Source organism: Vanellus vanellus, assembly GCF_965231255.1.
Source record: "Vanellus vanellus genome assembly, chromosome: 23".
Taxonomy (NCBI): domain Eukaryota; kingdom Metazoa; phylum Chordata; class Aves; order Charadriiformes; family Charadriidae; genus Vanellus; species Vanellus vanellus.
Genome location: NC_138928.1, coordinates 1,848,043 through 1,872,644, shown reverse-complemented (window position 1 = coordinate 1,872,644; position 24,602 = coordinate 1,848,043). Strand labels below are relative to the sequence as shown.

At 60.8% G+C, this 24,602-nt stretch overlaps 2 protein-coding genes across 2 annotated transcripts; one reads left to right on the top strand and one right to left on the bottom strand.

Annotated features, from left to right (window-relative positions):
• Nucleotides 1–3,765: 3,765 nt before the first annotated feature.
• Nucleotides 3,766–9,965, top strand: ALX3 (ALX homeobox 3; the record flags this gene model as incomplete). The annotated part of the gene is made up of 4 exons (XM_082494690.1): nt 3,766–4,015; nt 7,356–7,660; nt 8,920–8,982; nt 9,651–9,965. The coding sequence occupies 4 exons, from the start codon at nt 3,766–3,768 to the stop codon at nt 9,963–9,965; spliced, it is 933 nt and encodes a 310-aa protein (XP_082350816.1).
• A 3,079-nt stretch (nt 9,966–13,044) lies between these two features.
• STRIP1 (striatin interacting protein 1) lies at nt 13,045–23,516 on the bottom strand. The gene is made up of 21 exons (XM_082494382.1): nt 23,384–23,516; nt 21,862–21,931; nt 21,496–21,570; nt 20,850–20,984; nt 20,355–20,475; nt 19,917–19,985; nt 19,372–19,478; nt 18,816–18,943; nt 18,162–18,344; nt 17,822–18,039; nt 17,437–17,502; nt 17,161–17,224; nt 16,693–16,764; nt 16,366–16,440; nt 16,035–16,132; nt 15,639–15,765; nt 15,445–15,545; nt 15,163–15,229; nt 14,778–14,882; nt 14,278–14,482; nt 13,045–13,954 (listed from the first exon to the last, which is right to left on the bottom strand). Exons 1-21 carry the CDS (start codon nt 23,510–23,512, stop codon nt 13,707–13,709), a joined length of 2,463 nt encoding a protein of 820 aa, XP_082350508.1. The 5' UTR covers nt 23,513–23,516; the 3' UTR covers nt 13,045–13,706.
• Nucleotides 23,517–24,602: the final 1,086 nt, after the last annotated feature.

Genomic DNA, 24,602 nt, shown 5'->3' with positions numbered 1-24,602 from the left:
GAGGTATAAACCCCCCAGAGATGAGTCTCCCCTGGGGGTTAGGAGAAGGTCCTCGCCGTGGGGCGCAGAGCCTGGAGGAGCCCAGGTTGGGGCCACCGGCAGAAGAGCCACCAGAGTGGCCACCTGAGTCCCACGTCTTCCTTGGGCAAGGGAAGAACCTCTTGGGCTTCCCCAAAACGCACGTCCTTGCAAAGGACAGAGGGAACGGCCTTTGTTGTACTGTCCCAGCTCCTTCTGTCCACACGAGGTGGTTCTCCAGTCTGAGGACATGGCCTGGACATGGAGAGGAGCAGCAGAGCTGGAGAACAACCTCCAAACCCGGGTCCAAGCTTGGTCAGCAGTCGCCCAACACAGCGGGGGGTGCTACAGGCTGGAGGGGGCTTTGGTGTCTAACAGTGTCATCAGGAGGACAGTTGTCCCCACACTATCCCTTCTGCCTTGACCCTGGAGAAGCTCACGTGCCGGAGCCACATTGAGCTGAGCTGCCTCCACACTTTCCGGAGGATGCCGTAGCTTTTTCTCCAGGCTCCCAGGACGGGGACTTTCTTCCCAAACTCCACATCACAGAGGGGGAAAAACCAACCAACCAACCAAAAAAAAAAACTAATCCCCCGGAGAAAACCCCCCAGGCTGGACCACGACTGCTGGTCCTCAACTACGCTGCCTCATCAGCTGCCCAACCTTCGGACCGGGAGGGAAAGCGTGTCCTTGGAGAAGGAGAAGCCCGTTCCTGCGCGTCAGGCGCTGCTCCGTGTACTCCGGGTAACGGCGCAGAGCCTCGGCTGCACAGGGACGTTCGTACAAACCACAGAGCTACGCGAACCCCCCCCCCCTCCACCCCCACCCCGGCCTCCCGCCGAGCTCTTCAGTGCCATCTCCCGATCCCACGGGAGACGAGGCAGCTCTCTGGGATGGTTGGAGATGGTCGGGAAAGCCAATGGGATGCAAAGAGAAGGGGAGGGGGGGGAATGTCCTCCTCCCAGCGAGCGAGAAAGAAACTGAAAACAGAAAGCGTTTGCCCACGGAGCATCCCGCTGGAGTCCTCCGGCAGCACTCGGTGGCTCTCTTGCCGTGGCTCGTTTGGTGGCAAGATGCAATTAAATCGGGGCAACAAGAAGTCATTTCAATCCAAAAGCCGACCCAGCGGCGCTTCCCCTCGCAGAGATGTCGGGGTCGGACACCGGGACATTGTGAAAAGTTTCTCCGGGAAGCTTTTTGGCCGAGGAGTTTGGTGGGATCATCCTTTGCCCCACAAATAAGTTGGTTTGGGGCAGATGAATGCCACCGAGCAGCACGGGGACCTCCCTGCCCAGGTCCGTCACCCATCCGTGGTGCCCTAAGAAGGGCCACCCACCTTGGTCTCCCCCAACAGCCTTTGTCCCTCATCTCAGAGCACCCAACGCATCCATCCCCCGAGCCAGGAGGATGAGGAACCCCAGTCTGGCTCTACATACAAAAAAAAAAAAAAAACAAAACAAAAACCAAACAGGGCAGAGGGTTGGTGGCAGGTTCAGAAGGAGACCCCAGGAGCGCTGGTCCTCAGCCCTTCTCACCGGGGGGACCAGACCCCTCCGCAGCTCCACGAACCGCCCCCACAAATATCCACAAAGAGCTCACAAACCTCTGCTCGCGCTGCATTCAGCTCCCAAAACACCCCAAATCCCAGAGACCGAACACCTTCCCAAGACCTCTTCCACCTGCCCAGGAGGGTCCCAGCGACGGTTCCAGCCTGGAAAACCAGCACATCCCAAACCAGTCTGCCTGTCCCCCTCCGCGTCACCGGCACACGTGGACAGACTCATCCCTCTCCTATTAAAAACCTTTAAATGCCAGCAGTAAAACTGGGAGAGGTGCGCTGAAACCAGTAAGCCTTTACAGGAGTTGGGCTCTGTTTAATAATATTTAACGACTTGTAGCGCGCTGGAGGGCTTCGAGCGCCTATTTCACAATAATTTACAACACGCAGCGAACTGCGGACAGTCGAACAGGGAAAACTCACAGCAGCTCCAGCTGCCGCAAAGGGAAAGTGTCGGGGAACGCCGCGGGATGCGGAGGGAGTCGTGGTGGCTATTTCGGAGGGGGCACCATGCGCTCAGCTCCCCCACCCCCCCCGTTTCCAGAGCCAGGGACTCCCCGCCAGGATAACTTTGAGGCCAGGTTCGCAACCCAGCCGCTATTTTTCCTGCGGATGTCATTTCCCCGGAGCAGGGGCTGGAAAATCCAGCCATGATTTACACCACGCGCCACGAAGCCGCCGCTCCCGCGACAACGCCGGTTCTCACAACGCCGCCGCGATCCCGCAACCGCTGCCAAGGCACAGGGGTCACATTATATATTTTTTTTTTTTTTTTTTATCCTAAACTCTTTGAAACAAGATTCCAGCTTTGCACCGCGCCCGGGATAACAAAAGCACTGCCCCAGCGCCGCCAATAAAAGCGGCGGCGGCGCGCTGCGCGGTGTTATTTACTGGTCAGTGTTATCCCGTGTGTTAACATCGCACTTCTGCGATCCGCCTGCTCCTTCTCCGCCTCTTCTCGCTGCTCCCGGGAAGTTCATCCCCTGCCCTGCAGGTCCCCGCAGGTTATTTTTTCCTAGACCTGGAGCAAGGAGCGATGCTCTAGGATGAGTTAAAAGCCACGGTCCGTGTCGGGAAAACAGCAAATGGAGGCGGAAAATATCACCTCTCAGCCCAGATATCCGCTCGTTTCTCCGTGCCCGGTATTTAAACCCCTCTCTCTCCGACACCAAGACTTTGAAGCGCCAAAACAGCCCCATCGTTTTGCACACAAACACCCCCAAAGCTCTATACCCGCCCCCCCCCCCCCCCGACATGCAACACTCACACCCGGCCCCAGGGAACAGCCGAAGCAGCTCCAAAACGGATGGAGAAAAAAAGGGAGCAGAGAGGGTAAAAAAAAAAGTCCGGGCAAGCTCTGATCCGCTCTGTCCGCCCCAAAAGCCGAAGCCAGGCTGCTGGGATGGGGGGGGGACCCAAATCCTGGGGTGTGGGACCAGCAGCAGGGACACATGGGGAGCAGGATAGGACCTCCTCGGGGCTGAGAGCAAACAGCATCCGTGACAGCGGAGCTCCCAGGGCGGACACGGCACCGTGGGACGCTGCATCCCGTGTCCCAGGGTCACAATCATCCCTGGATCCCACGTCCCACCGTCACGATCATCCCCGAACCGATCTGCCCAGGCCTCAGCCCCGGCCCTGGGGAGGGAAAGGCCACAAATGGGGTCGGTACGGGTTGGGAAGGGGGGGGAAACCCCAGTGGGTGTCTGGAAAATGGAAGTTTCTCCCCCTGCCAGGGATTTTGAGCTGCTCGTAGCAGTTGGGGATGAAGCTTTAAATCAAGGAAGGGCCCTGGGCATTTCCTGTAGCTGGGAGACACTGGGAGCGCTGGGAGAGGAGGAGCAGGGGCTCCCCACCACCACCCCCCCCAGCCTTGAGGATGGAGGGGGGCTGCTGCTGTGGTCCGACCCACTCGGGAAAAGGACCTTGGGGTTGCGGGGTGGGGTGGGGGGGTGGTGGAAATTGGGATTAGAGGGTTAACGAAGGGGATGGGAGGATGCACGTGACTGGCTGTGGAGTGGGGGAAGTGGGCTGGGGTGTGCGAGGGGGTGTGGGTGTGGATGGGGGGGGGGGGGGGTGCTTGGCGATCCCTCCCTTCCCATCACCACCATCCCCCTCCTCCCCGGCCCCCCGCACAAAATCCTCTCCCCGCCGGCCGCCCCCCCGCCCTGTTCCCTCCAACCTGCGGTATGGAGGCACCGGGCTGCCCGGCTTTTCCCCCTCCTCGTCGGTTCGGACCCCCCCCGGGGCTTCCCCGACCTCCCATCGACTTCACGGTCGCTTCACCACCGGGACCCCCCCGGCAACCGCCGCCGCTCAGCCCCCGCCCGGCCCGCTGTCCGCCGGCCAAGGGGGACCCCCGGTACCTGGGGGTCACCAGTCCGGGCCCCCCCGCCGTGGCCGTCAATGGGAAGCCCTTCTACCCGGCCGGGGCTGCAGGTACCGGGGCGAGCGGCGGGTGGATGGGGGGACCCCCTCCCCGACCCCTTCTGCTTCTCTTTCCTCCTCTCTTACCTCCGCCCCGGCGGAGGAAGGGGGGGGCGATCCTGCCGCTGCCCTCGGTCTCTACCGGGACCCCCAGCTCTGATCCCCCCCCCCTCCACAAAGCGTCCTATCGCCGACACGCTTCCCCCCGGCTTTACCGAGGCGGCCGCTGTCGCGATATAAGCCCGTCGGAGCGCCTGGGCATCCCCCGACGGGAGCGGGGAAGCCGGCAAGGGCAAAGGCCGGTGCTTCCATATGTCGGGCAGCCGGGACTGTGTCGCGACAGATACCGGGAGAGGGAGGAAAGAGGGAGAAGAGGCGGTGGGAGAGACGCGGCCCCGCTGCCGCGACGGCGGGGACCGGCCCGGGCCCTCCTGTACCCCGGGCGGAGGATCGGTGGGTCCCGCCGGGGATGGAGCCCGTTACCGGGGACGGAGAACGGTCCCGGTCCCTCGGAGGAGGCTGAAAAGGAGCGTCGGGCCGCCGCCTCCCGTACCCGGGCCTTACCGGGCAGGACCGGCGGGAGCAACCGGGCGCACGGACGGGCCCGGGCGGCGCCGCCACCTCCCGCCCCACCGCGCACGGCTCCGGGGCTGTACAGCACCGGGTTTCCCGGGGCTCCAAGGCTCCCCGGTTCTCCCGGTGCGGGGCTGCGGTGCCCACCGCTCCCCGGTGCCCATCGCTCCCCGGTGCCCGCGGCTCCCGGGGGCTCCCGCTCGCTGCCCGCCGGGGCTCCGCACCCCTCTCCAGGCTCGGGCAGGATGAGACGCTTTCCCGGGGCTTTCCCCCATCGCTTCTCACCGTTCGAGCAACACCCGCCGCTCCCTCGCACTTTCCCTCCCGGCCGGGACCGTCGAGGGGGGGGGACGGGGGACTCCGACCGGGGCTCACCGGGCTCGTCGCATCCCTCCGGGGGCTCCCCGGTGCCACGGGCCTTTTATTCCGCTCCCCCCCACACCCCTCCTTGGCTTTAATATAAGAAGAAAAAGGCAACGCCGCGGGTGTAATGGGAACCAGGTGGGGCCCAGTAAAGCCGCCCCACTCCCGGCCGGGGAAACAGGTAGAAAAAACCTCCCCCCTCCCCCCCCCGGGGACACCGGGCTGATACCCTCCACTGCGCTTACCCGCTCCCGGTGCGGCGGGAGGGATGCTGCCGTCCCCGGAGGTGGCTTTTGCCGACGGCTGTGGTGTCTTCTCCCCACTCCCTCGGTTCCCGGGAGCCTTTTCCGTACCCCCAATCCCTTCGCTAATGATCCCTTTGAGTTCTCCTTTCCCCTCCTGATTAACCCAAGAATGGTACAGCTGTTCCCCAGCTGCTGACTTCCCCAGCGCAGCCAAATCTTTCAGGGGGTGTCAGTTTAGGAAGAGGAGGAGTGGGTGGTGGTGGGGGGAAATATCTATATCTTCCCTTTTTCCCATCCTCTTTGTCCCCCTGCAACGCCGTGTTTATTTAGCTACGCGCCCGTATCCTGCTCCCTTCCTGTCTTCTCCTTCTTTCTGGCCACTTATTTGTCTCCAACGCCAAAACCCACGAGTCGCTTGGAAATGCGGCACGTTTGCCTTTGAAAAGGGGGAAAAACCCCAAACCCGATGCATTTATCAGACCGCTTTGTGCAGTGGGTGGTTTTTTTTTATTATTATTATCTCAGACGGATTTCCTCATTTTTGATCACATTTGGGTTTTTTTGCCTTCGCTCCTTTCTTTGGCGGGCCTTGGTTTTTATCATTAAATCCCCCTGGCCCGGAGGCCAAGCCCTTCGGAGGACAAAGCGGGGAGGAAACGGCAATTTGGCCTCATCCCTTCGCCATTACCCACCGCCGGGCACGTAGACAGGTCGGTACCGAGAGGGACGGGGAGCAATCGCACCCCCAACCCACCCCACCCCCCCCAGATAATATTTTCCCCTTAATTCGAAGCAGCTGGATCTCAGCTCTCGGCTGTGCGCCGTAACCCCCAAATTGCCTTAATTAGGAAACAACCAAAAATCAAAACCGAAAGTCCGGAAAAGGCCGCAGCGGGGGCTGGTTCGGGGGGTGCGGAGCCCCGGGGTGGGTCCACGGGGACGGGGACCCCCTTCCTCTGCTCCGCCGGGGTGTGACGGTTAACGGGCCGGGAAGGAGGATCCATCCCGACGGAAACGATTTCCCCCCTCCCCGGCCCCGAACGCTGCGCTGTGCCCAAGGCCCGGCCGTGGGCCTGATCCTGCCCCTCCGAGCGGTCCGGTGGTGTCCACCTGCAGCGAGCCCGAGTCCCTGGGGCTGGTCCTCGGGATGGGGCAAAAACCAGTGGGAGCTGGTGCTCAGACCAGGGCAAAACCCAGCGTTTTCAGGTTGTCTCCTTCCCAGGTGATGCCCCTGTATCCCCTCGGCTGCTGGGGGACCCCAGACTGTCCCCCCCATCCGCTAAGTCCTCTCTGGGTTTGCCCCTCACTGGTTCAGCCCCTCGGGGTCCCAGTAGCAGCTGGCATCGGCCAGAGCCGCTGAGCTCCATGTGTCCCCCCGTGGGGACAAACAATCCTCCCGAGGGACAAAGGTGCCCTCCGAAACGCATGGCAGTGACTTATCTCCTTGACCCCATTTCATCAGAGAACCCAGAGATGCAGCAGCAGTGAGGGAAAGAGGGGGGGGGGGGAACCCCCAAATTTCTCGCTTTGGCTCCCCGGCCCCATAGGAGGGTGGGGAAGGGGGGTTCTTCCCGAGCAAAAATGAGGGGGTGTTATTTTTCACTCCTTTCCAAACGGTTCCCCGAGAGTTACGGCTCCAGGGAAATGCTGACCCGGGGACAGGCAGAGGCTCCCCCTGAACCGAGCTCAAGTGTCGGGGTTTGGATACAGCCCAGCGCCGGGGTGGACTGGGGTTACTGGTGCATCCGATGTCTCTGCCCCCAGTGCAGCAGAGAAGGGCTGGAAGGGAGCGGGAGGAGAGGGACGGGGAGAGTTGAGTAAAGCCCTGTCTGCAAGATGACCCTGCGCTCGCCGTCTCTGCCCCCCTCGCCCATCCCTCCCCCTCGCTGCATCCGAGAGGGTCCCCAAGTGGGAACCTCAGCCGTGGGTCCCCGAGCACCCCCTGCTCCAGCCACGCTTCCCCCCCACACCCTCGGGGGAGCATTGCCCTCCCAGTGATGGATTTGACCTACTGCGTACCCTGTGCCGGACCCCTTTCTCCTGGGACCGGACCCCAACATCCCCCCGGAATGACCGGGACCGTGCAGGGATGGGATGGGAGGGTTGGGACTGTGGGCAAGGAGAGCTCTTGGCTTCATTAGCACCGTTAACACCACCCTGTCCTGTGCCAGGCGGCGAGAAGGGATGCAAAGGTGGGTACCAGGCGATGCCCGCAGCCTGCCAGGCCCCCGTGAAAGCCCCGGGGGAGTCGGGGTGCCCTCTGGCAGCACCCCTGGGCAGCCTACGGGAACACGAGGTCCCCGAGCTCCCCGAGCCCCTGTGCAAGAGCAAGAGCAAGAAGCGGAGGAATAGGACGACCTTCAGCACCTTCCAGCTGGAGGAGCTGGAGAAGGTCTTCCAGAAGACACATTACCCCGACGTCTACGCCCGGGAGCAGCTGGCGCTACGGACCGACCTGACGGAAGCCAGGGTGCAGGTACGGGCACGGGGCAGCGGTTCCCGGTGGGATGGGCACAGCCACCCCCGGTGATGTCGGGCTGCTTCCCCCCTCCTCCCATGCTGAGTTAGGAGCTGGGTTTCCCAGGAGGATATTGCCAAGCCCCAGAGGGGAAATCCCAGCCCAAGCGCTCGCTTCACCCGCCGCCACTGGGTGCAGGCGGTGGTTGCCTCTCCAAGCTCTCTTCCCTTGTCCCCTCTAAGGTGGGGGGGAAGAGTCAAAATTTGGGAAGTCATTGCCCCCCTCCAGCATCCCCTAACTTGATCCCCCCCATGCATCCATCATCCCCAGCCTCCCCCAACTCAGCTCCCTCCAGCCCAGGACCAGCAGCGGTGGAGCTGCCCACCCCCAGAGGGGGATCAACGTGGATGGGGATGGGGGTGGCGCGTCCCTGGACGTGGGGCAGGATGAGGCCCTTCGTCGCCGCCCCGGCTCCACCAGCATCACGCTTGCGTCAGGCCAGCGAGCTCCATCCAGAGGCGTCTCCGTGTGGTTTGAGGCTCCCGGTGGGAAGAGGCGGTTGGAGGGGGCACCCAACGGGGAGGAAAGCGAAGATGAGCGGGTAGGGAAGAGAGCAGGGAGCACCCAGCGGGTGCCCCGAGCCACCAAGTCATGTGTGCTGCCCTCCCCGTGGGGCAGGAGCTGGGGACAAGGCACAAGCAGGGGATGCGCACCCCGAACCCGCACCCGCTGTGGCCTCTGAGCCATCGCCGAGCTCTGTTTTGAGGTGGATTTAGATGAAATTACCTTAAACGTGAGAGCCCCGTGGTGAGCATCCCGGTGCCACGTCCTCCTCTCCGGGAGGTGCTGCTGGAGCCGTCACCACCCCAGCCAGCTCCGGTCCCCATCCACCAGCACGGAGGGGACATGCAGGTTGGTCATCGTGACCACGCAGGACCTGAAGAGCCGTATTCTGCATCAAACCCTGGGGTAAACGAGGCCCAGAAGCATAAAGGAGAGAAAAGGAGCGTGCATGGAGCAGGACTGCAGATTTTCCGAGAGGGTTAAGAGATATTTCTGCTCTTGGTAGAGAAAAAGGGTGGTGAGCTCAAACGGGGCTGCGCACAAGGGCTTTCTCCCATCCTCTCCCGTTCGCCGGGATGCTGGGGCTGGGATCGGTCCTGTTTGGGGTTCTTTTCCTGCTGGGAAGATGAGCGGGGACCTGGGCAGAGGGGTGTCTGTGTCACCCTGGGAGGGCAGTGGTCCCTGCGCCTCAGCCCCCTCCTCCCCCCCCCCAGGTCTGGTTCCAGAACCGACGGGCCAAGTGGCGGAAACGGGAACGGTACGGGAAAATCCAGGAGGTGAGAGAGATGCCGCAGCAGCTGCCTGCCCCTCCCCTATCCCCTCCACCCCCCTCCCAGGGCAGGGGTCCCATCCCCATTGCACCCGGGGTCCCCGCGGGGTGACCCACGTCACCCATTTTTGCCCCTTCTCCACCCTCGGGAAGAGCACGTGGCCGCGGATGGAAAAGGGGGGAACGATGCAGCATCACATTTTGCCCCGTGCAGGAAGACGCCTCTTTATGTCCCACTCCGTCTCCCACGGGAACATGCCCCTTGGGGCAGGTTTTGGAGTGTGTCCCCCCAAAAAAAAACCCCTTTAGCTGTCCCACATCCATCACTGCTTCCTGCCCGCCCTTTTCAGCAAAAATGCCTTCTCCCCCCCCCCAACATTGAAAAGCATCAAAATAATTTAAAACTCAGCTTCATGCACGTCCCTGATGCCGAATTCTCCCACAGCCACCCTGCACGGGGTGGGGGGCAGGAAGATTTCAACAAGGATTCAAACCCCCCCCCAGGCAATAAAAAGAAAGCAAAGATATCCCTCGCTTTGCACCCTGGGGGGGGGGGGGTAAGGGAGGGGGGGATGTAAAGAGGAGGAGGGGATGTGGTCCCCCTCCCCGCTTCACTTTGGGGTGTGTTTGGGATTTTTTTTTTTTTTTTTTTTTTTTTGTGGTTCTTTCTTCCAGTTGCAGAACAACCTGTGGCCCAACTCCGGCCCCGGGAGTCCTGTGGGGCTTCTGCCCCCCGAGAGCATCCCGTCCCCCTGCATGTCTCCGTACCCCCACGCTCACAGCAACATCGCCGGCTTCATGGGCATCCCCGCTTCTCCCGGCCCCCACCCCAGCATCAACAGCCTCTACTCCCTGCACAGCCTCCCCCCCCCGGCCCTGGGCACCCACCCCTTCGAGCCGGCACCCGAATACGATAAGTCGCCCACCCTGGTGCCGCTGAGGATGAAGAGCAAAGAGGGGACCAGCAGCCTGCTGAACTGGGCTACGTGATCCCCCCTGTGGGGACGGACACAGATCGGTCACCCCCCTACTCCACAGCGTGTCCTCCTCCCTCCCTGACCCCCCCCCCCGTCCCCCCAAGCACCAGGGTTTGGGAGCAGGTTGGTGGGGTCACCCCCTCCCCGTGCACCCCAATCTCCACGAGCTGTCCTGCATCCCAGCCCGCTCCATCACCCCGCTGTATCCCGTCCCCCCCACCCCAAATCAGGGCGGGGGGGGTGGTGGAAAGCAGGGCTGCCGGGGGACGGAAAATAGTCACCCCCAAACCCAGTTCACTCCGCTGACAGCTCAGAAGCCCAAAAGCAGCTCCCCAAAAAACTGAGCCCCCCCCCAAGCACCTTCAGGGAGTGGGTTTTGATGGAGATACCTGGTGGTTTGCAGCATCTTCACAGCCTCTTGCCTCCCCCCCAATCTGCATCCCCCCCACACCTGCATCCACCCCCCGCCTGACCCGGGGGGTACCAGCCTTGGGCATGTCCAGGAAGGGGACTGTGCCGGGGGGGGAGCACCAGGGTAGGGGGCACTGGGTTGTTTTGGGGGTAGCACTCCCCTCCCCAGCTGAAATTTGGCCACCGACCTCTCCCAGCGCAGCCAGCAATGGCAGAAATTGGGTTCTTCGTGTCCCAGTCCAACCCTACTGGGAAGACCCACGCACGCTGGGACAGCAGCTGGTGCTCAGGGGGGGGTTACTGGGGGCAGAGCAGAACCCCCCAGCCATGTTCAAGGAGCCCTCAAAGCCCCCCCTAACCACCAGCAGCCGTTTATGCTCCCCCTCGGAGGGGAAATAAGGTACAGGATGACCCCCCCCAGCGCAGCCACCAGCTCCTGCAACGCACAGAGCCACCGGGATGGGCAATAAACCAGTATGGGGTGGGGGGGCTGCAGGGATAAAGCCCCCGAAACTGAAGCCTGTTGCACCCATAGCCACCCCATTCCTTTTTGTCCCTCAGATCGGTGGGGGGGGGGTGTGCTTTAATCCCAGTGGGTGGGACCCCCATCCCTGGTACCATCCCAGGTGCCCCAGTTGGGGGTTTTGGGGAAGCAGTGGTCAATTTGGAGGGTTTTCCCCATTTTGGGGGCCTGAGGGAAGCTCCCTAATGGTGGTACCTGTATGGCTGATTTCGGGTGTCCGTGGGGTGGGGGGAAATCACCTCATCGCATCCGACGTGCTCCATCTCTTCCGGGGGTCCCAGGGTGCGCTGTGAGTCCCTCCAAAGCACCAGGTCACGGTGGCACATCCCATCCTGTCCTCCAGCCAGCGTGACCCCCCCCTGCCCCCGTCACCACAAGCAAACAGCCCAAATCAAGTCACAGACTGGATCTCCCCTCGCTCCCGCTCTCCCCATCACCAGGAGATGCTGTTACACACCCAAGGGCCCCCCTCGTGTCAAAAAAACCCCCAAAACTACGATGCCCCCCAGCTCCTGGTGTCCTGCATCCCGATGATGGGGGGGGGTGGACCTCAGTCGGGCATCATGGAGCCCCTCGGGGGGGCACCCAACCTGCTGCCGCAGCCCGATTTGGGCCAAAACCCAATGTTTTCAGCCCAAAGGGAGCCCAAATGCTCCAAGACCCGTGCAGATGTTGCTCCTCACCCACTGGGTTTGGCACCCCCGGCACAGCCTGGCCACGGTGGGTGCCCCCCCCCCGGCAGGTAGCCCCCATGCACCCAATGGGTGCCCACCCTCGGCCTGGGACACCTCGCTCCGTGGCTCTTGCAGTGCTCCCCGCCCCCCCCCACTGGCAGGGATTTTGTTATTCATTTATAAACAATAAAACACATTTTTAATAAGTTATTTATGGCTCCTGCAGTGCTATAAAAGCCGCGGTCTGTGATCGCCCGGCCCAGCTGGGGATCGTTTTGGAGCAGGCGGAGGGGAGCGAGGTGTGATGGGGAGCGAGGTGTGATGGAGAGCTCGGCTCGGCTCACACCTCATCCGCGAGCATCCCGCCGCGCTGCCTGGGTCAGCTCCTCCACCGGGACCCAGTTTTGGGGGGGGGGGGACGACAGGGTGGGTGTTGGGGGCACCCAGGTGGAAGGGAAGAGCCCTGGGGGGGGGGGGGGGGGGCTCAGAACAGTTTGCAAATATGTGTGTCACCCATTACAATGTGACAGCGGTGGTAGCTCCCCCCCCCTCCCCGGGCCAGATCCTGCTCAGGACACATCTCCCCCTGATCTGTGGGGCTCACGGGGGGGGGCGACAAGGTCGGGGTGCAGCACTGGGGACCGCAGAGGGATGTCTGGGCTCCGGCTCCCCGTCACCACCCGTCCCTTGCCCACGGCTGGATGGGGCAGGATGGGTCCCACAGCCCATCTCATGGCCGCAGGGTGTGGGGACTTATTAAGGGCATGTCACCATCAGGGCTGAGCGCGTGTGGCTTCTCTCGTGTCTACTTTGCTGCCTCCTGCCTTCAGAGGCTGCGGGGGGGGCCGTGGCTGAGCATCCCCAAGGCTGAGCTCACTCCTGGAGCACCACGGGCTCAGCCCTGCTGCGTCCCAGCAGGTGACTGGGAGTAAATCCCAGCTGTCCCAGTCTCCCTCTACCCACAACCACCACCAGCGCCCTCGGGCAGGGAAGCAAACAGCCTCCTCTGCCCCTGCCCTGCTTCTGCCCCCCCTCAAACCAGGGGTGAATCACCCGGGATTTCACCCACCTGAGCTGGCCGGGGCTGCTGCTGCCCCTCTGCCAGGGAAACTGAGGCACGGCAAGGTGTAAAGCTGTGCTCTGTCAAGGCTAGGCTCTGGAATTAAAAGAAAATCCCAGTGACAGCACCGTGCCGGGGTCAGAAATCCCAGGGCAGAACTCAGGAGGGGACAGGCAAACGCTGCTTGAACCTTGTGAACCTCCTGCCTGCACCCCCTGCCCCCCCCCAAGGTCACCATCTCCCCCAGGGCCAACTGATCTGGTTGCAAGATAAATAAATATTAAAATCTTTTGGTGACAGGTAATCCACCCCCAGCGGGACTGGAGGAGTGGGGTCAAGGACACGAGACAACCACCCTTGTGCACCAGTTCAGCCCCATCACTGGGTCCAACCATCGCTGCTTCCCAGGGGCAGGAGGGATGGGGACAGACAGAGCCCAGACTCACTCCGGTCAGAGATATCACGAAATATATATATATATGTACAGCTCTTCCACCCCACCCAGCGGGGCGAGGGAAGACTGCAGTCTCCAGCCCTCCCCAGCCCGTCGGGGAGATGTCAGCCCCTCAAACCACCCCCCGCCATCGCCCTCCCAAGCGTCCCCGACCCCGCTGCCGTGTCCCTAGGCAGGCTCGGGGCAGGGGGGGACAGCAGCCTCTGCTCCCCGTGTCCCACAGCAGCGCCGAAGGGGCCCTCACCCCACTTTGCCCCGCTCCCCACACCGCCTCCTGTTCCCCCTTCTTGTCCCCAGCTGCTGGGGGGGCAGGAGGTGGGTGCTGCCTCCAAAAGCATCGACCAGGGGCGCGCACAGCTCCCCCCCACCCAACGGGAGACTCCAAAGGGCACCGTGGCCTCCACCAAACCTCCACCCTCAGCTCTGGGTTGAGCCTGGCACAGCCTGGAAAGGGGGAAGAGGGGCAGGAGGGTGTCTCGGTGAGGACCTCACAGCTCCAGCCTCTTCCCAAGCCCACCACAGGGGGTCCAGACACCCCACAGACCCCACAAAGCCTCGCTCCTCCTGCCCCTTGGCAGCGGGTCAGCCTCGAGATCTCCCCAAAGCACCCCCTCCTGCCTCCCCATTGTCCGTCACTGCAGCAGCTCTTCCCAGGAGATGGGTCGGGAGAAGACCTCCCGCTCCAGCCACAGGTCGTAGTTGACCTGGAAATCCTCGGGCAGGTCCACGCGTTGGCCCAGCACACTCTGCAGGCAGTTATCCACAGGCAGAAAATCGGGGTTGCTGTGCGCCCGGTCGTAGCGACGCGAGTTGAAGCGCTCGATGCTGGCGCGCAGGGCGCACTCCTCCGCCTGGAAGTCCCAGGGCCGAGCGTCCAGGTCTGGGCAGAGGGAAAGAGGGGTGTCAGAAGGGAGCTGAGGGCCCTTCAGCCAGCCCAAATCCCTCAGAAAAAGTTTTTTTCAGGTCCTTACAAAGAGCAACAAACAGTGTGCGGTGCAAGCATCCCCCAACAGTTCCAACACCGGCCATCACCAGCTCTTTCCCTCTTCCCTGCGATGCCACCACCCCAAATCCCACCCCAGACCTAAGGGCTGCACAAGGCCTAAGCAGCAAAGGGACACATCTGAGCACAGACACGTCACTGCGGCGAGCAGGAAGGACAGCGGCTAACGGGATGCTCTGCAGCCACTGTGAAGGACATACCGTTGCCGTAAGCCCAGTCATCGTTGAGACGGTGCCGAACTTTCTGGTAGATGGCCGACATGGTCTTCATGTTGCTCTTCCTCCACTGCCGGCCCAGGTACTTGGTCTGTACCTTGAGCAGCTTCAGCACGTAGAGCTGCATCATGGCCTGCTTCACCTTCAGCGCCCGCTTCAGGATGGGTGCCGACTTGAACACCACCAGCATCTGTGGGGAACAGCACCCAGGCAGTCGGGGACAGAGGGGTGACACGGCAGGGATGGATACACAGGTATCTCCCATCGCACGCGTGCCAACCACCTCCTCCAGCACACACAAACCCTTCCCTGCAGCGGGCACTCTCCCCTTCCACCCACCCTCTCTCGCCTCCCACTCCCCAGCGAGGTCTGGGGTGCAGCACAAAGGGCACCCCAAGGTATCCACAGCCCCCTCCACCCAATCCAAGGACCATGAGACCGCTCAGTCCAGCTGGGCTGAGCCCCAGCACGTTTCCGGCCCTCACCATGGTGCGGGAATGCTTCCACTTGGTCAGCTTGTTCAGGATGCGCAGGAGGTTTATGCAGGAGAAGAGGTTCCTCCAGCAAAACTGGTTGTTGTCTCCAGCTTCCTGCGGGAAAGCAGAGACAGGGGTCAGGCAAGAGACGGGAGCAGGGATGAGGAAAGGCTGTTCGGGTCTGAGGACCATTGCCCAAAGGGGTACAGCACAGCACGCGGGCAGGAGAGGTCTGACAGCCACCCATCGAAGCCTCAGCAGGGCCAAGGCAAAGCACAAGAGTGCCGAGGGTGCCAGGGCTGGGTGCTGAAGCCCTGCTGCCACCCTGCACCCATGAAACCCTTTGGGGAGTACCCCGGGGTGCTGGGACCTGGCAGAGAAGGGATCGACTCACCAGGCTCTCTGCCGTCAGCTCCGGCAGCTCGTGCACCACGCAGTACGGATAGTCCAGGACAGAAATGCTGCAGGAAGGAGAGGGTGCTGTTCTCCCAGATCCTACCTGACCTGGGGGCAACGCAGCCCCACACCTCCCACCCACCGATGAGCTGCAGTGGGCACTTCCCTGGGTCTGCCTGTGCCAGAGCCACAGCCGGGGAGGGATCACGGAGGGGCAAAGCAAGCAGGGACTCCCCTCCCCACACCAGGCAGGGATGCGGGCAGAAATTCCCTCCACTACCTGTTCTTGGCAGTGATGTAGGACATGATGTTCTGGTTGAAGAACTTCAGAATGAGTGGGATGCAGTTGGCGAAGACCAGGTGCTGGGCCATGTACTCAAACTGGGGAAGAAAGGCGGGTGAACGGGGACCTATCCTGGGTCCTGCCCATCCCCAAAGGCCCGTGCAGGGCGGCTGGACCCTGACCCGCCTCACCTGGTAGATGTGATTTAGCTTGAAGTGCTTGAGCAGGAGGAGCAGTACGGCAGAAATGGCTTTGACAATGATTTCCTTGTGCCGATTGACATCCACCCCCAGCTTCATGCTCTGCAGCACTGTGGTCCTGGGGGACACAGAAGGATTCCTTGGGCTGGGGCACTGTCCACGCCCTGCCAGCCCTGGAAGTGTTGGTGGACAGTCCTGCCATCCCCTGGGTTCTCAGCAGCCACCAGCATCCAGCTCCTGCAGCAACGCACAATTCCTGGTGCACCACTGAGCAGAAGATGGTCAGATCACCCAGGAGACCTCAGCACAGCCCCAGCCCAAACCGCACCACTCTGCCTGGCTCCCATCATCACCCAGTGCCTCTGCTTGCCCTCCACGGTCACTCACGGCATCTCCTCCGGCAAAACATCTGCCAGGATGTTGATGGAGTCCGTCTTGGCTTTGGAGGTGGGGGCTGCGGCAAGGAGGATCTTCAGCAGAGCGATCTGCGGAGATGGGAGAGATGGAAAAGGGGAAGGGAACAGGGGAACTGGCCCCAGGCCCCGCTCCCCACCGCAGGAAGGAGTAACAGGGATGTATAATGGGGAGGGAAGAAAACCTGGGGGCATCATTGGGAAGTGACAGAGCAGTGAAAGGAGGCCCTGGGTTGTGGCACCCCCAGATCAGCTCCAGGAGGACAGCGCAAGGCCCAGGGGACCCCCAGTGCTCCCCAGCTCACCATGTACTGCGGCAGGCTTGGCAGGAGGCCCTGGTACAGGATCTCCGCAGGAACTTGCTCCACTTCTTCTTCCCCCTGGTGCCAGGAGAGACCAGAAAACCTCATACACGGTGCTGGTGGCAGCTCCTGGGGCCTGGCTCAGCCCCAGACTCTCTGACCCCAAGGGCAAGATACCCCCAGCTCTTGCCTGAAGCCTCCAGTCACAGCCCACCAGAGAACTCGTTCCTCCCTCCCCAGCAGAACAAAGCCCCCAGCCCTGCCAAAAGGTCTGTCAGGACTAAGCGCCCCAGCCCAGAAGCTTTGTCCCATCCTCATCCCCACACTCACCCCAGAGAGTGGGGAGCGCAGGTACTCGTCCTCCATATGCACTTGAACCTCTGCGATCGATGTGTACTTGTGCTGCACAGGGAGAGAGCAGGAGTTCACACCATGCCCTCCCTCCATCAATGCCACCAGCGCCAGCCTGGTCCCATCATCTTTTTAAGTCTCTCCAGGATCCTCTGTTACTCCTGGCCTGGTGGTGAACGATGTTGATGGGCATGGTGGTGGCTGCTGGCCTCACCTCTGGGACAAGCCCAGTAAGAAAGGGATGAAAGCAGTGAGGAAAGAGGTTCAGCCAGCGTGGGAGACCCGGCACGGGATGAAAACTTGAGGCCTCTCCCGTTACAGGTCTGAGCAAGTGGGAGAGGGGTCAGGAAAATGCACCACTGGCCCTGACCTGTGATAGGTGCGACGGGATGGGGAAGGGGCACCCACACAAGAGCAGGGGCTGCAGGAATTCATTAACGCACTCACCAGCTTCAGGGTTCGGATGCTCTCATGGATGGGCCTGGGCAAGCCCACCACAGTGTTGGTGTCACTAGAGAGAAGGGAAAGAGGCAGGCTGGGTGCAGGCAGGAGCAAACTGGAGCCACCCATGGGCAGGTCAGAGACCATCACTCCAAGAAGGAGCCAGCAACTTCAGGACGTCTCTGCTGTAAGCAGAGGCCAAGAGCAGCCCCCACCCTAGTAGCCTCTGCCACAACCTTCCTCAAATCAGCAGTCCCCCAAGCTGGCTCTGCAGAAACCCACCTGCCCAGCGTGTAGCCAATGAACTTGCTGCGGCTGGACTCCAGGAACATCTCAATGTCCTTTTCCCTGCAGCAAAGGGACAAGGGGAAAAGTCACATCTTCCTGTCTGCCTGGGTACACCACAGCCCCAGGCACAGGGGAGAAAAAAAAAAAAAAAAAAAAAAAAAAAAAAAAATCAGGAAAAGCCCCACAGTCAGATAAAGGAGATGGTGCGGAGCCCACCCCACCAAGAGAACAGCCACCAGTGACCACCAGATCAACCACTCCATCCCCAACATCTTCCCCACATCCTTGCTGATGTTCTCAACATTTAACAGCCTCCATTTTCCTCAACCTGCTCCAGCTCTCCCCACAGACTGGCCCAAGGTCAGCCCCACAGACTCACCGGACCTTGGGGGCCCAGGGCAGCCCCTTGGGGCAGGTGATGCGGTCGCTGGGGGGATGCTGAGTGGGGGGAGGCATCACTTCATCCCGTTCGAGGGGGAAGGTCTCTCCCTCCAGGCTGTTGTCATCATCATTTTCCTCCTCTTCTTCACGGGAGTCATCAGCTTTGTAAGGGTCCCGCTCATTAAAGGCGTCGAGGTTATCCTGCTTAATCAGGGCCTGGAGACAGAAAAGCAGGCAGTGAACATCCTGGGGATAAGTTGCTCCAAGGTCAGTGCCCAGAACCCAGCCATCATCCCCTTGTCACCACCACTGTCCCCAGTCCCCTGCGCCAGCCTCACCTTGTGCTCCCGCCGGCCACGCTTCTGCTGCTGCTCGATCAGATCGGAGGCGGACGCGGGCGGGGAGGCAGCTCGCATGTTGCGGATCACTTTAATGCTGTCCTCCGGCAGCGGCGGGAGGCCCAGGATCTCCCGCTTCTCTGCCTTCATGCTCTGGAGCTCCTCAAAGCCCCCCAGGGTGCACTGCAAGGGAGAGCACGGCACCTTGAGCATGGGGGACCCCTCGACACACAGCATCGGGGGTTTCTCCACCCGCCCTCCCCAAATCTGCTCTCCAGGAGTCCCAAATCCTTCCCCAGGGTGTAAAACAAAAGCTGCCTGTCCCCATGCTGCTCTTGTCACTGTGAAAGGCAGAAGGGACAGGAGGGTGTTCAGGCATTGCAATTGAAGTGTCTGGACCTTTTCCTTTATGTAGACCCCAGCCAGGGACCTCGCTTTGGGTCTGTCCTTGGTATTCAGCTCCAGACACCAATATCCAATGATCCCTTACGGGGTGAAACCTGGAGGTGGGTTTAGTAGGGCACAAACTACTCAGCTGAACACCAGAAAAAGAGGATGGACCAACTACAGCCAGTTCCGAGGGCAGAACTTCCTTCCTCTGATGAACAAAAAACCACAAGGCACGTGTCGGCACACGCCGCAGCCCCTCCTTACCAGCACAGTCTTCCAGAGCAAGAGCAGCACCTTCTTCATGGGGAAGTGCGGAGCATGGCCACTGCAGAATTTGGTCACCATCCCAAAGAGCATGACAGAGAAGGGCTCATTGTTGTACAGAGGGGCTCCTGGAAACACAAGGCAGCGCTAGCCAGGCACTCCTCGTCCCTGTCCTCACCTCAACCGCCAGCACCACCAGCCCCTGCAGTCTCACACCCCCCATCTCCAAGATCCTCATCTCACCCCAAACAGGTCCCCTCTTCCTTTCCAAGACCTTGCAGCCTCCGTAATTTCTTACCTCTGTGTTGACAGGAAATGACAGCCCCAATATTCAATTTTTTTTCCCCAGGGAGAGAGCACCCAGACAGCAGAAAAGGCTGGCTGGCTTCCTCTGCTCATCCCCCTTTGCCCCACCAGCAAGGTTCAGCCCAGCAGAAACCAACCCAGTCCTGGCAGTCCCTATTAACTGAGGCCTAGAGCCAAACGCTGTCTCACTCTCTCACTCGTCAGCCCTGGAAACCTCTGTCCCATCAACCCCCAAGTGCCTGGTCCTCACCCAGCTCTGCTCGGAAGGTCTGTCTCATGCTCTTCCACTCAGGCTTGTCCCCCTCAGCCTCTTGCCGAACAGTCTCCACGATCAGGTACATGATGTTCAGCAGCACCCTGCAAAAACCAGAAGGTGAGGTGAATCACCAGAGGTTGGGATGAGTTACAGAGGCCCCACCAGCACCCAGGGCTCTGGGGGGAGGCTGGATCAGCCCAGACCAAAGCCGGTTTCCATGCACCCACTCCACACCAGGGCATCGGCACTCAGGCACTGGGGAAAAAGGTCTCTGCAAGTCAAAGCAGGAAAAAAAAAAATGCTACTGTTCTCATGTCCCCAACCAACCACACGTCTCCTGTGCAGGTTGACCTCATTTGTGGACCAAGCAGACCTGAGTGCGCCTGACGATGCTCACGGAGCCCAGGCAGAAGCTGGGACAGCCCTGGGACAGGCTCTGGTGCTCGCTGGCCTGTCTCAGCTTGCCAAAGAAACCAGCAAACGCTGGGTCCCTGTCCTCACCCCCAGAGCATCCCCTCCTCCCAAGCCCTGCTCCGTACCTCAGGTCCGTGCTGTCAGCCAGGGAGATGGCAGGCTTCCTCACGGCACTGCTGCAAGCTGCGCTGTTACTGCGGAGGGAAAACAGCCTCAGAGGGGCCTTTGGGGATATTTTAACTCTGCCACAAGGAGCCCACATGCCAGAGCCAACCCCTGGAACAGCTACTGCTGCAACAAATCCTCTGTTCACAGTGCAATCAATGGAGGAGGAAGAGACCTGTCTCCATTTGCTGCCAGGCAGCACAGCTCATAGTGAATTTCTGTATAAATCAGGTATAATCCCACATTACATATCCACCCAGAACAACAGGAGTCATTCCAGTGGCTGCAGTAATCAGATTAGGGATAGACAGACTAGGAATAGGACTGCCACAAGCTGGAAAAACTCCTGCCAAGGAGCTCCAGAGCCATTTCTGAAGTGCTTTCCCCCCAGTACTCACTCAATCTCCATGTTCAGCAGCTCCACCAAAGCGTTGAATGTCCCCACTTCCAGCAAGAGGAAGATGTTGTACCTCATCCAAGCCTGCACCTCAGCCTCGGAGCCACATTCCCCAAATGTGCCTGCAACAACACCCTTACTGGATCCCATCTCTGCAGGGATCCCGAGGCCCTCCCACACCACTAGAGAATTTTGCAGGGGAAATGAAAATAGCCTTTATTTTAAGCAAAAAAGTGGGATGCAGAGGATGGAACTGCCCTCCTATGGGTAGGTCCAGCAGAGCTGGGATAGCAAGGGGAAGTTGGCCAAATTTTGGAGCAAAGTCCTATAAGCTGTTTGACTCCCACGAGAATTAGCTTTGTTCCAGACATCCCAGGTAAATCAAAGATGCAAGGAAAAAAAAAAAAAAGACTTTAAATATTTTAAACTGATAGCCTCCAATACACCACGCGGATTAAGCAAAGGGGAAACGAAGAAGGCAGAGGCCTGGTGTCACCTTGGGCAACGTAAAGGATGGCTCGGGCAACCCTCAGCCTCTTCTCCCGTGCGGTGACCTCCAGCCCGTCGAGAAGCCGCATGGCGTGAGTGCGGTGCTGGTTTTTGTCCAGCTCGGTCCATTTCTTGTCCCGCACTGAAAAGCCAAAGCAGGCAGGCTGAGGGCACGGGACACCTCTGCTTGCCCTGGACACAAACATCACAGAAACAGCCTAAAAGGATTCAGCCTGACGGAAAACAGGGGTGCCCCTGGGAACACTGCACTCCTGGGAGTAACGCCCAGGCATGCGTGATCAGCCTGGAAGGACCGTCTCCTGCCCTCCATCAGACAACTAGATGAATCACATCCATCTGAACCAGTGCTGGCAGCTGACGGGAAATGAGCTGGATGCTCTTGCTGCTGCCAGTATGTTCCAGCACAGACGTCCTGGCGCTGACGAACCACCTCGGACATCAACAACAGCAAACGCTGAACGCGTTGGAGGCAGTGAGCTGCACTGCGGGGCCAGCCCATGCATGCTAATGAGGTCTCCAGTACAAACCGCATGAAGATTATGAGTGCACGGCTTCAGCTTTCTGACGCAGCACCAACGCATTGATCCCTGTCCCTTCCCAGAGGTGCGAGACATCCAAAAGAAGGGTCTTACCGTGGATCCTGAAGTCCTCCTCAAAGCACTTGCGGTTGAGCAGGAACTCTGGTCCTTCTGTGTAGCTGTACAGCTCTGCCAAAAGAGCACAGAGGAAAACCTCCAACAGCCCGCACTGAGCCGTCAGAGAAAGCTGCAACTTGGCCACGTTAATTGCAGTTTTATCCAAGATGAGGGAAAAGCAAAAAATACACCCAGCATAAAGCTAAAAAAAAAATTAATTACACGGTATCACTTCTCTTTTAACATGAATGAGGTGTTTAAAGACAACAACAGAGTAACACTGGAGTTGAAAGAGCTCCTCTAATCACTACCAGGAAAGATAATCATGGCTGATTAATTGATCCATCACAATAAGTCCCTTACCAGAGAGCTCTGCTGCCCATTTATCGGTATCTGCATATTCAAACTCCAGGTCTGGAGACTCTGAATAGCCCTGAAAGCAGAGGAAGAATTCAGTTAAATCACAGCATTTTTCAGGGATACCAAAATCCCCAAGACATTCACAATTCACCTCATCCTCCTGCAAATCCAGGATTGTATCTTCTGTTTTAAGAGACCAAAAATGTACCCGCAGCAGCGTAAACGTTACCAAGGCAACTCCTACCCACCTCCTGCATCTCCATCCCAGCTCTCCCCAGCTCTGCCGCATTGAGCCACACTGCGCTTCACCGATGGGCAACCCCTGTCACTGCACCACCTCTAAAACACTCTGGGAGCCCCAAAAGACCAAAAAATAAAGCAGGAGACGGGGCATGTTTAATCTCAGGGAGGAAGGGGCAGATACATGGGACCAGGGAGCTCTCAGAGCTCACCCATTTTGCACAGACGTGAAAATTTGGGCTATCCCCCCAGATACCAGCCAATGTGAACAGTGAGAATGAAACAACTCCAAGCAGTTTTGGTGAGGCTGGAAAGATACCCAGGAAAAGCCTTAGAGCACAAAAAGTCTGCTCCCTTTAAGTAACTCCTCAAAGTGGACCCACAGCAAAACCCTCCCGAAGGGAGGGGTACCCACTCCCGAGCGAGGGGCTGATCCAAACCCCCGGCTGCTCTAAGGGCAGTGCGTCTGCACCCCTCTGTGGGGCTGGGAGCCCTTCCCTAGGACTCAAACCTCATGCAAAGCTCCTCATGGCCCTCTCCTGTCATTTTGGGGAGCATCCCCTCACCCCGGTGAGGACCCCCGTGGAGGTGGATGGCTCTGGAGCCGTCCCAGGAATGACACCGGATTTGGGGGACACAATGGAAAAAAGCTGTGGGATAAATCAGCCCCACCCAGACCCGCAAAACCCTCCTCATCCCCACCAGGCCCTCAGTGTCTCCTTGGAGAGGTCGGTCACCTCTCGGTAGAGCCGTGCACGCACCGACCCGATGCACAGACACCCAACAACCCAGCCCTCGCCGCACCGGGACGGTACTGACCGGGAGAAGCCCCCGGTGGGGGCGGCGGGAGCCCAGAGCAGCCCTGGAAGGAGGGTGGCTCTGTCCTGGGTCCCCAAATGGACCCGGCACTGGCCACCCTCCTGCCCCAAACAGCTCAAACCGGCCCCGACTGGGGGAAGAGCTGAATGAAGGGGAAACCGGCACCCACCCGAGCCCGGTACCGAGCCGGGCGGGCTCTGGGCAGACCCCCTACCAAACGGGCCTGGCAGAGAGAGGCCTCCCGGCCCCACAGGCCAAACCTCTGCGGCCCGGGGGAACCGGTACCGAAACAGCGACCGGCCCAGCCCCGGGGGACGGCGGAGGCCAGGCAGGGTGGGAAGCATCGCGCGGGTCAGGCCTGAAGCGGCCCGGCACTTCACGGGCAGGCCCCGGGCCCGCGGCGGGGAGGACGACGCGGCCCGGCCCCTCCCTCCCCCGCGCCGGGCCCGGCGGCAGCGGCGCTGACCTCGGAGTCCTTGCGCGGCGGGCGGCCCAGGTCCCGGGCCTTGCCGGGCGGCGCCGCTCCACCGCGGGCCTTGTTGTTGCCCGGGAGCGGCCCCGAGCCCCCAAGGCCGCCGCCGCCGCCCGGCTCCATGTCGGCCGCCCTCCACCGCGCCGAGCTCTCGCGAGGACTCACCCCTCCCTCTCGCGGGAGCGGCAGGGAGAGCCGGGGCAGCGCCGCCGCCATGTTGGGAGTGGCACCGGAGGGGGGGATGTGTGTCTGTGTGTGTGTGTGTGGTGCCTCCGGTCGCTCGGACGGCTGCGATATGGCTCCGCCCGCCGGTCTCGCCGCCCCGGCCGCGTCACCGCCCGCCCTCGATGGCCACGGCCGGCGCGGCAACCGGCCGGCTGGCGAGCTCCGCCCCCGCGCGGCCATCTTAGGTGTGGCACGGTGTTGGTCACCGCCATCTTGGGAGCGGCACTTCCGCCCTCCCTCCGCTCGGCCCCTTGAGGCCGCCATGTTGGGAGCGGCAGGAAGGGGCAGCGCTGCTTTCGGCTGGGGCTGGGAGACCCCAAACAGAAGGCCTCCAACAAGCGAGTATTTAAATCAAGGGGCTTTGGAGGGGGGGAAGCTCAGGCGCCAAGGAGATGGGATTCAGAGGGGAGTCAGCCCCCGACAGAGGGGCCTGATGGGGTTTAAAGCCCCAGTGAAAGGGCCCAGAAGGGGTCAGACCCCCAATTGGAGGCTCTGGAGATGCTCAGGGGAGGGCGGGGGGGGGCAAAGCCCACCTGGATGGGGCCAAAGGCCGATGGCAGCCCTGGGCTCAGACACAAGCCAGGGTCCCCACAGGACTGCATTCCCTCACCCCTCCCAATAAATCGCCCACAAGCAAAAGCCCTCTCTTTTTCCTAATAGTTTAATTAGACTTTAATGATTTATTGCTCATCTGCAAGGATTAATATTGCATTCATTAAAAATCATTCATATACAAAATAAACCTCTCCCTCCCAGCCCGACGCTGCCACCGCCATACCCGGGCTCCCCCCCACCCCACCCCCCCCGACATGGCTTATACAGAGATGGAGCCCTTACGCCGAGGTTCGACCCTAACGGGGATGGGAAAGGGGGGGACTGAGACCCCCAAGCACAGGGGACAGGGTCTGGGTCCCCCCCAGGGCCCACTGGGGACCCCTCACTGCCTCCCTGCAGACACCCATCCCACCTTCAGTCCATCCATTCCCCC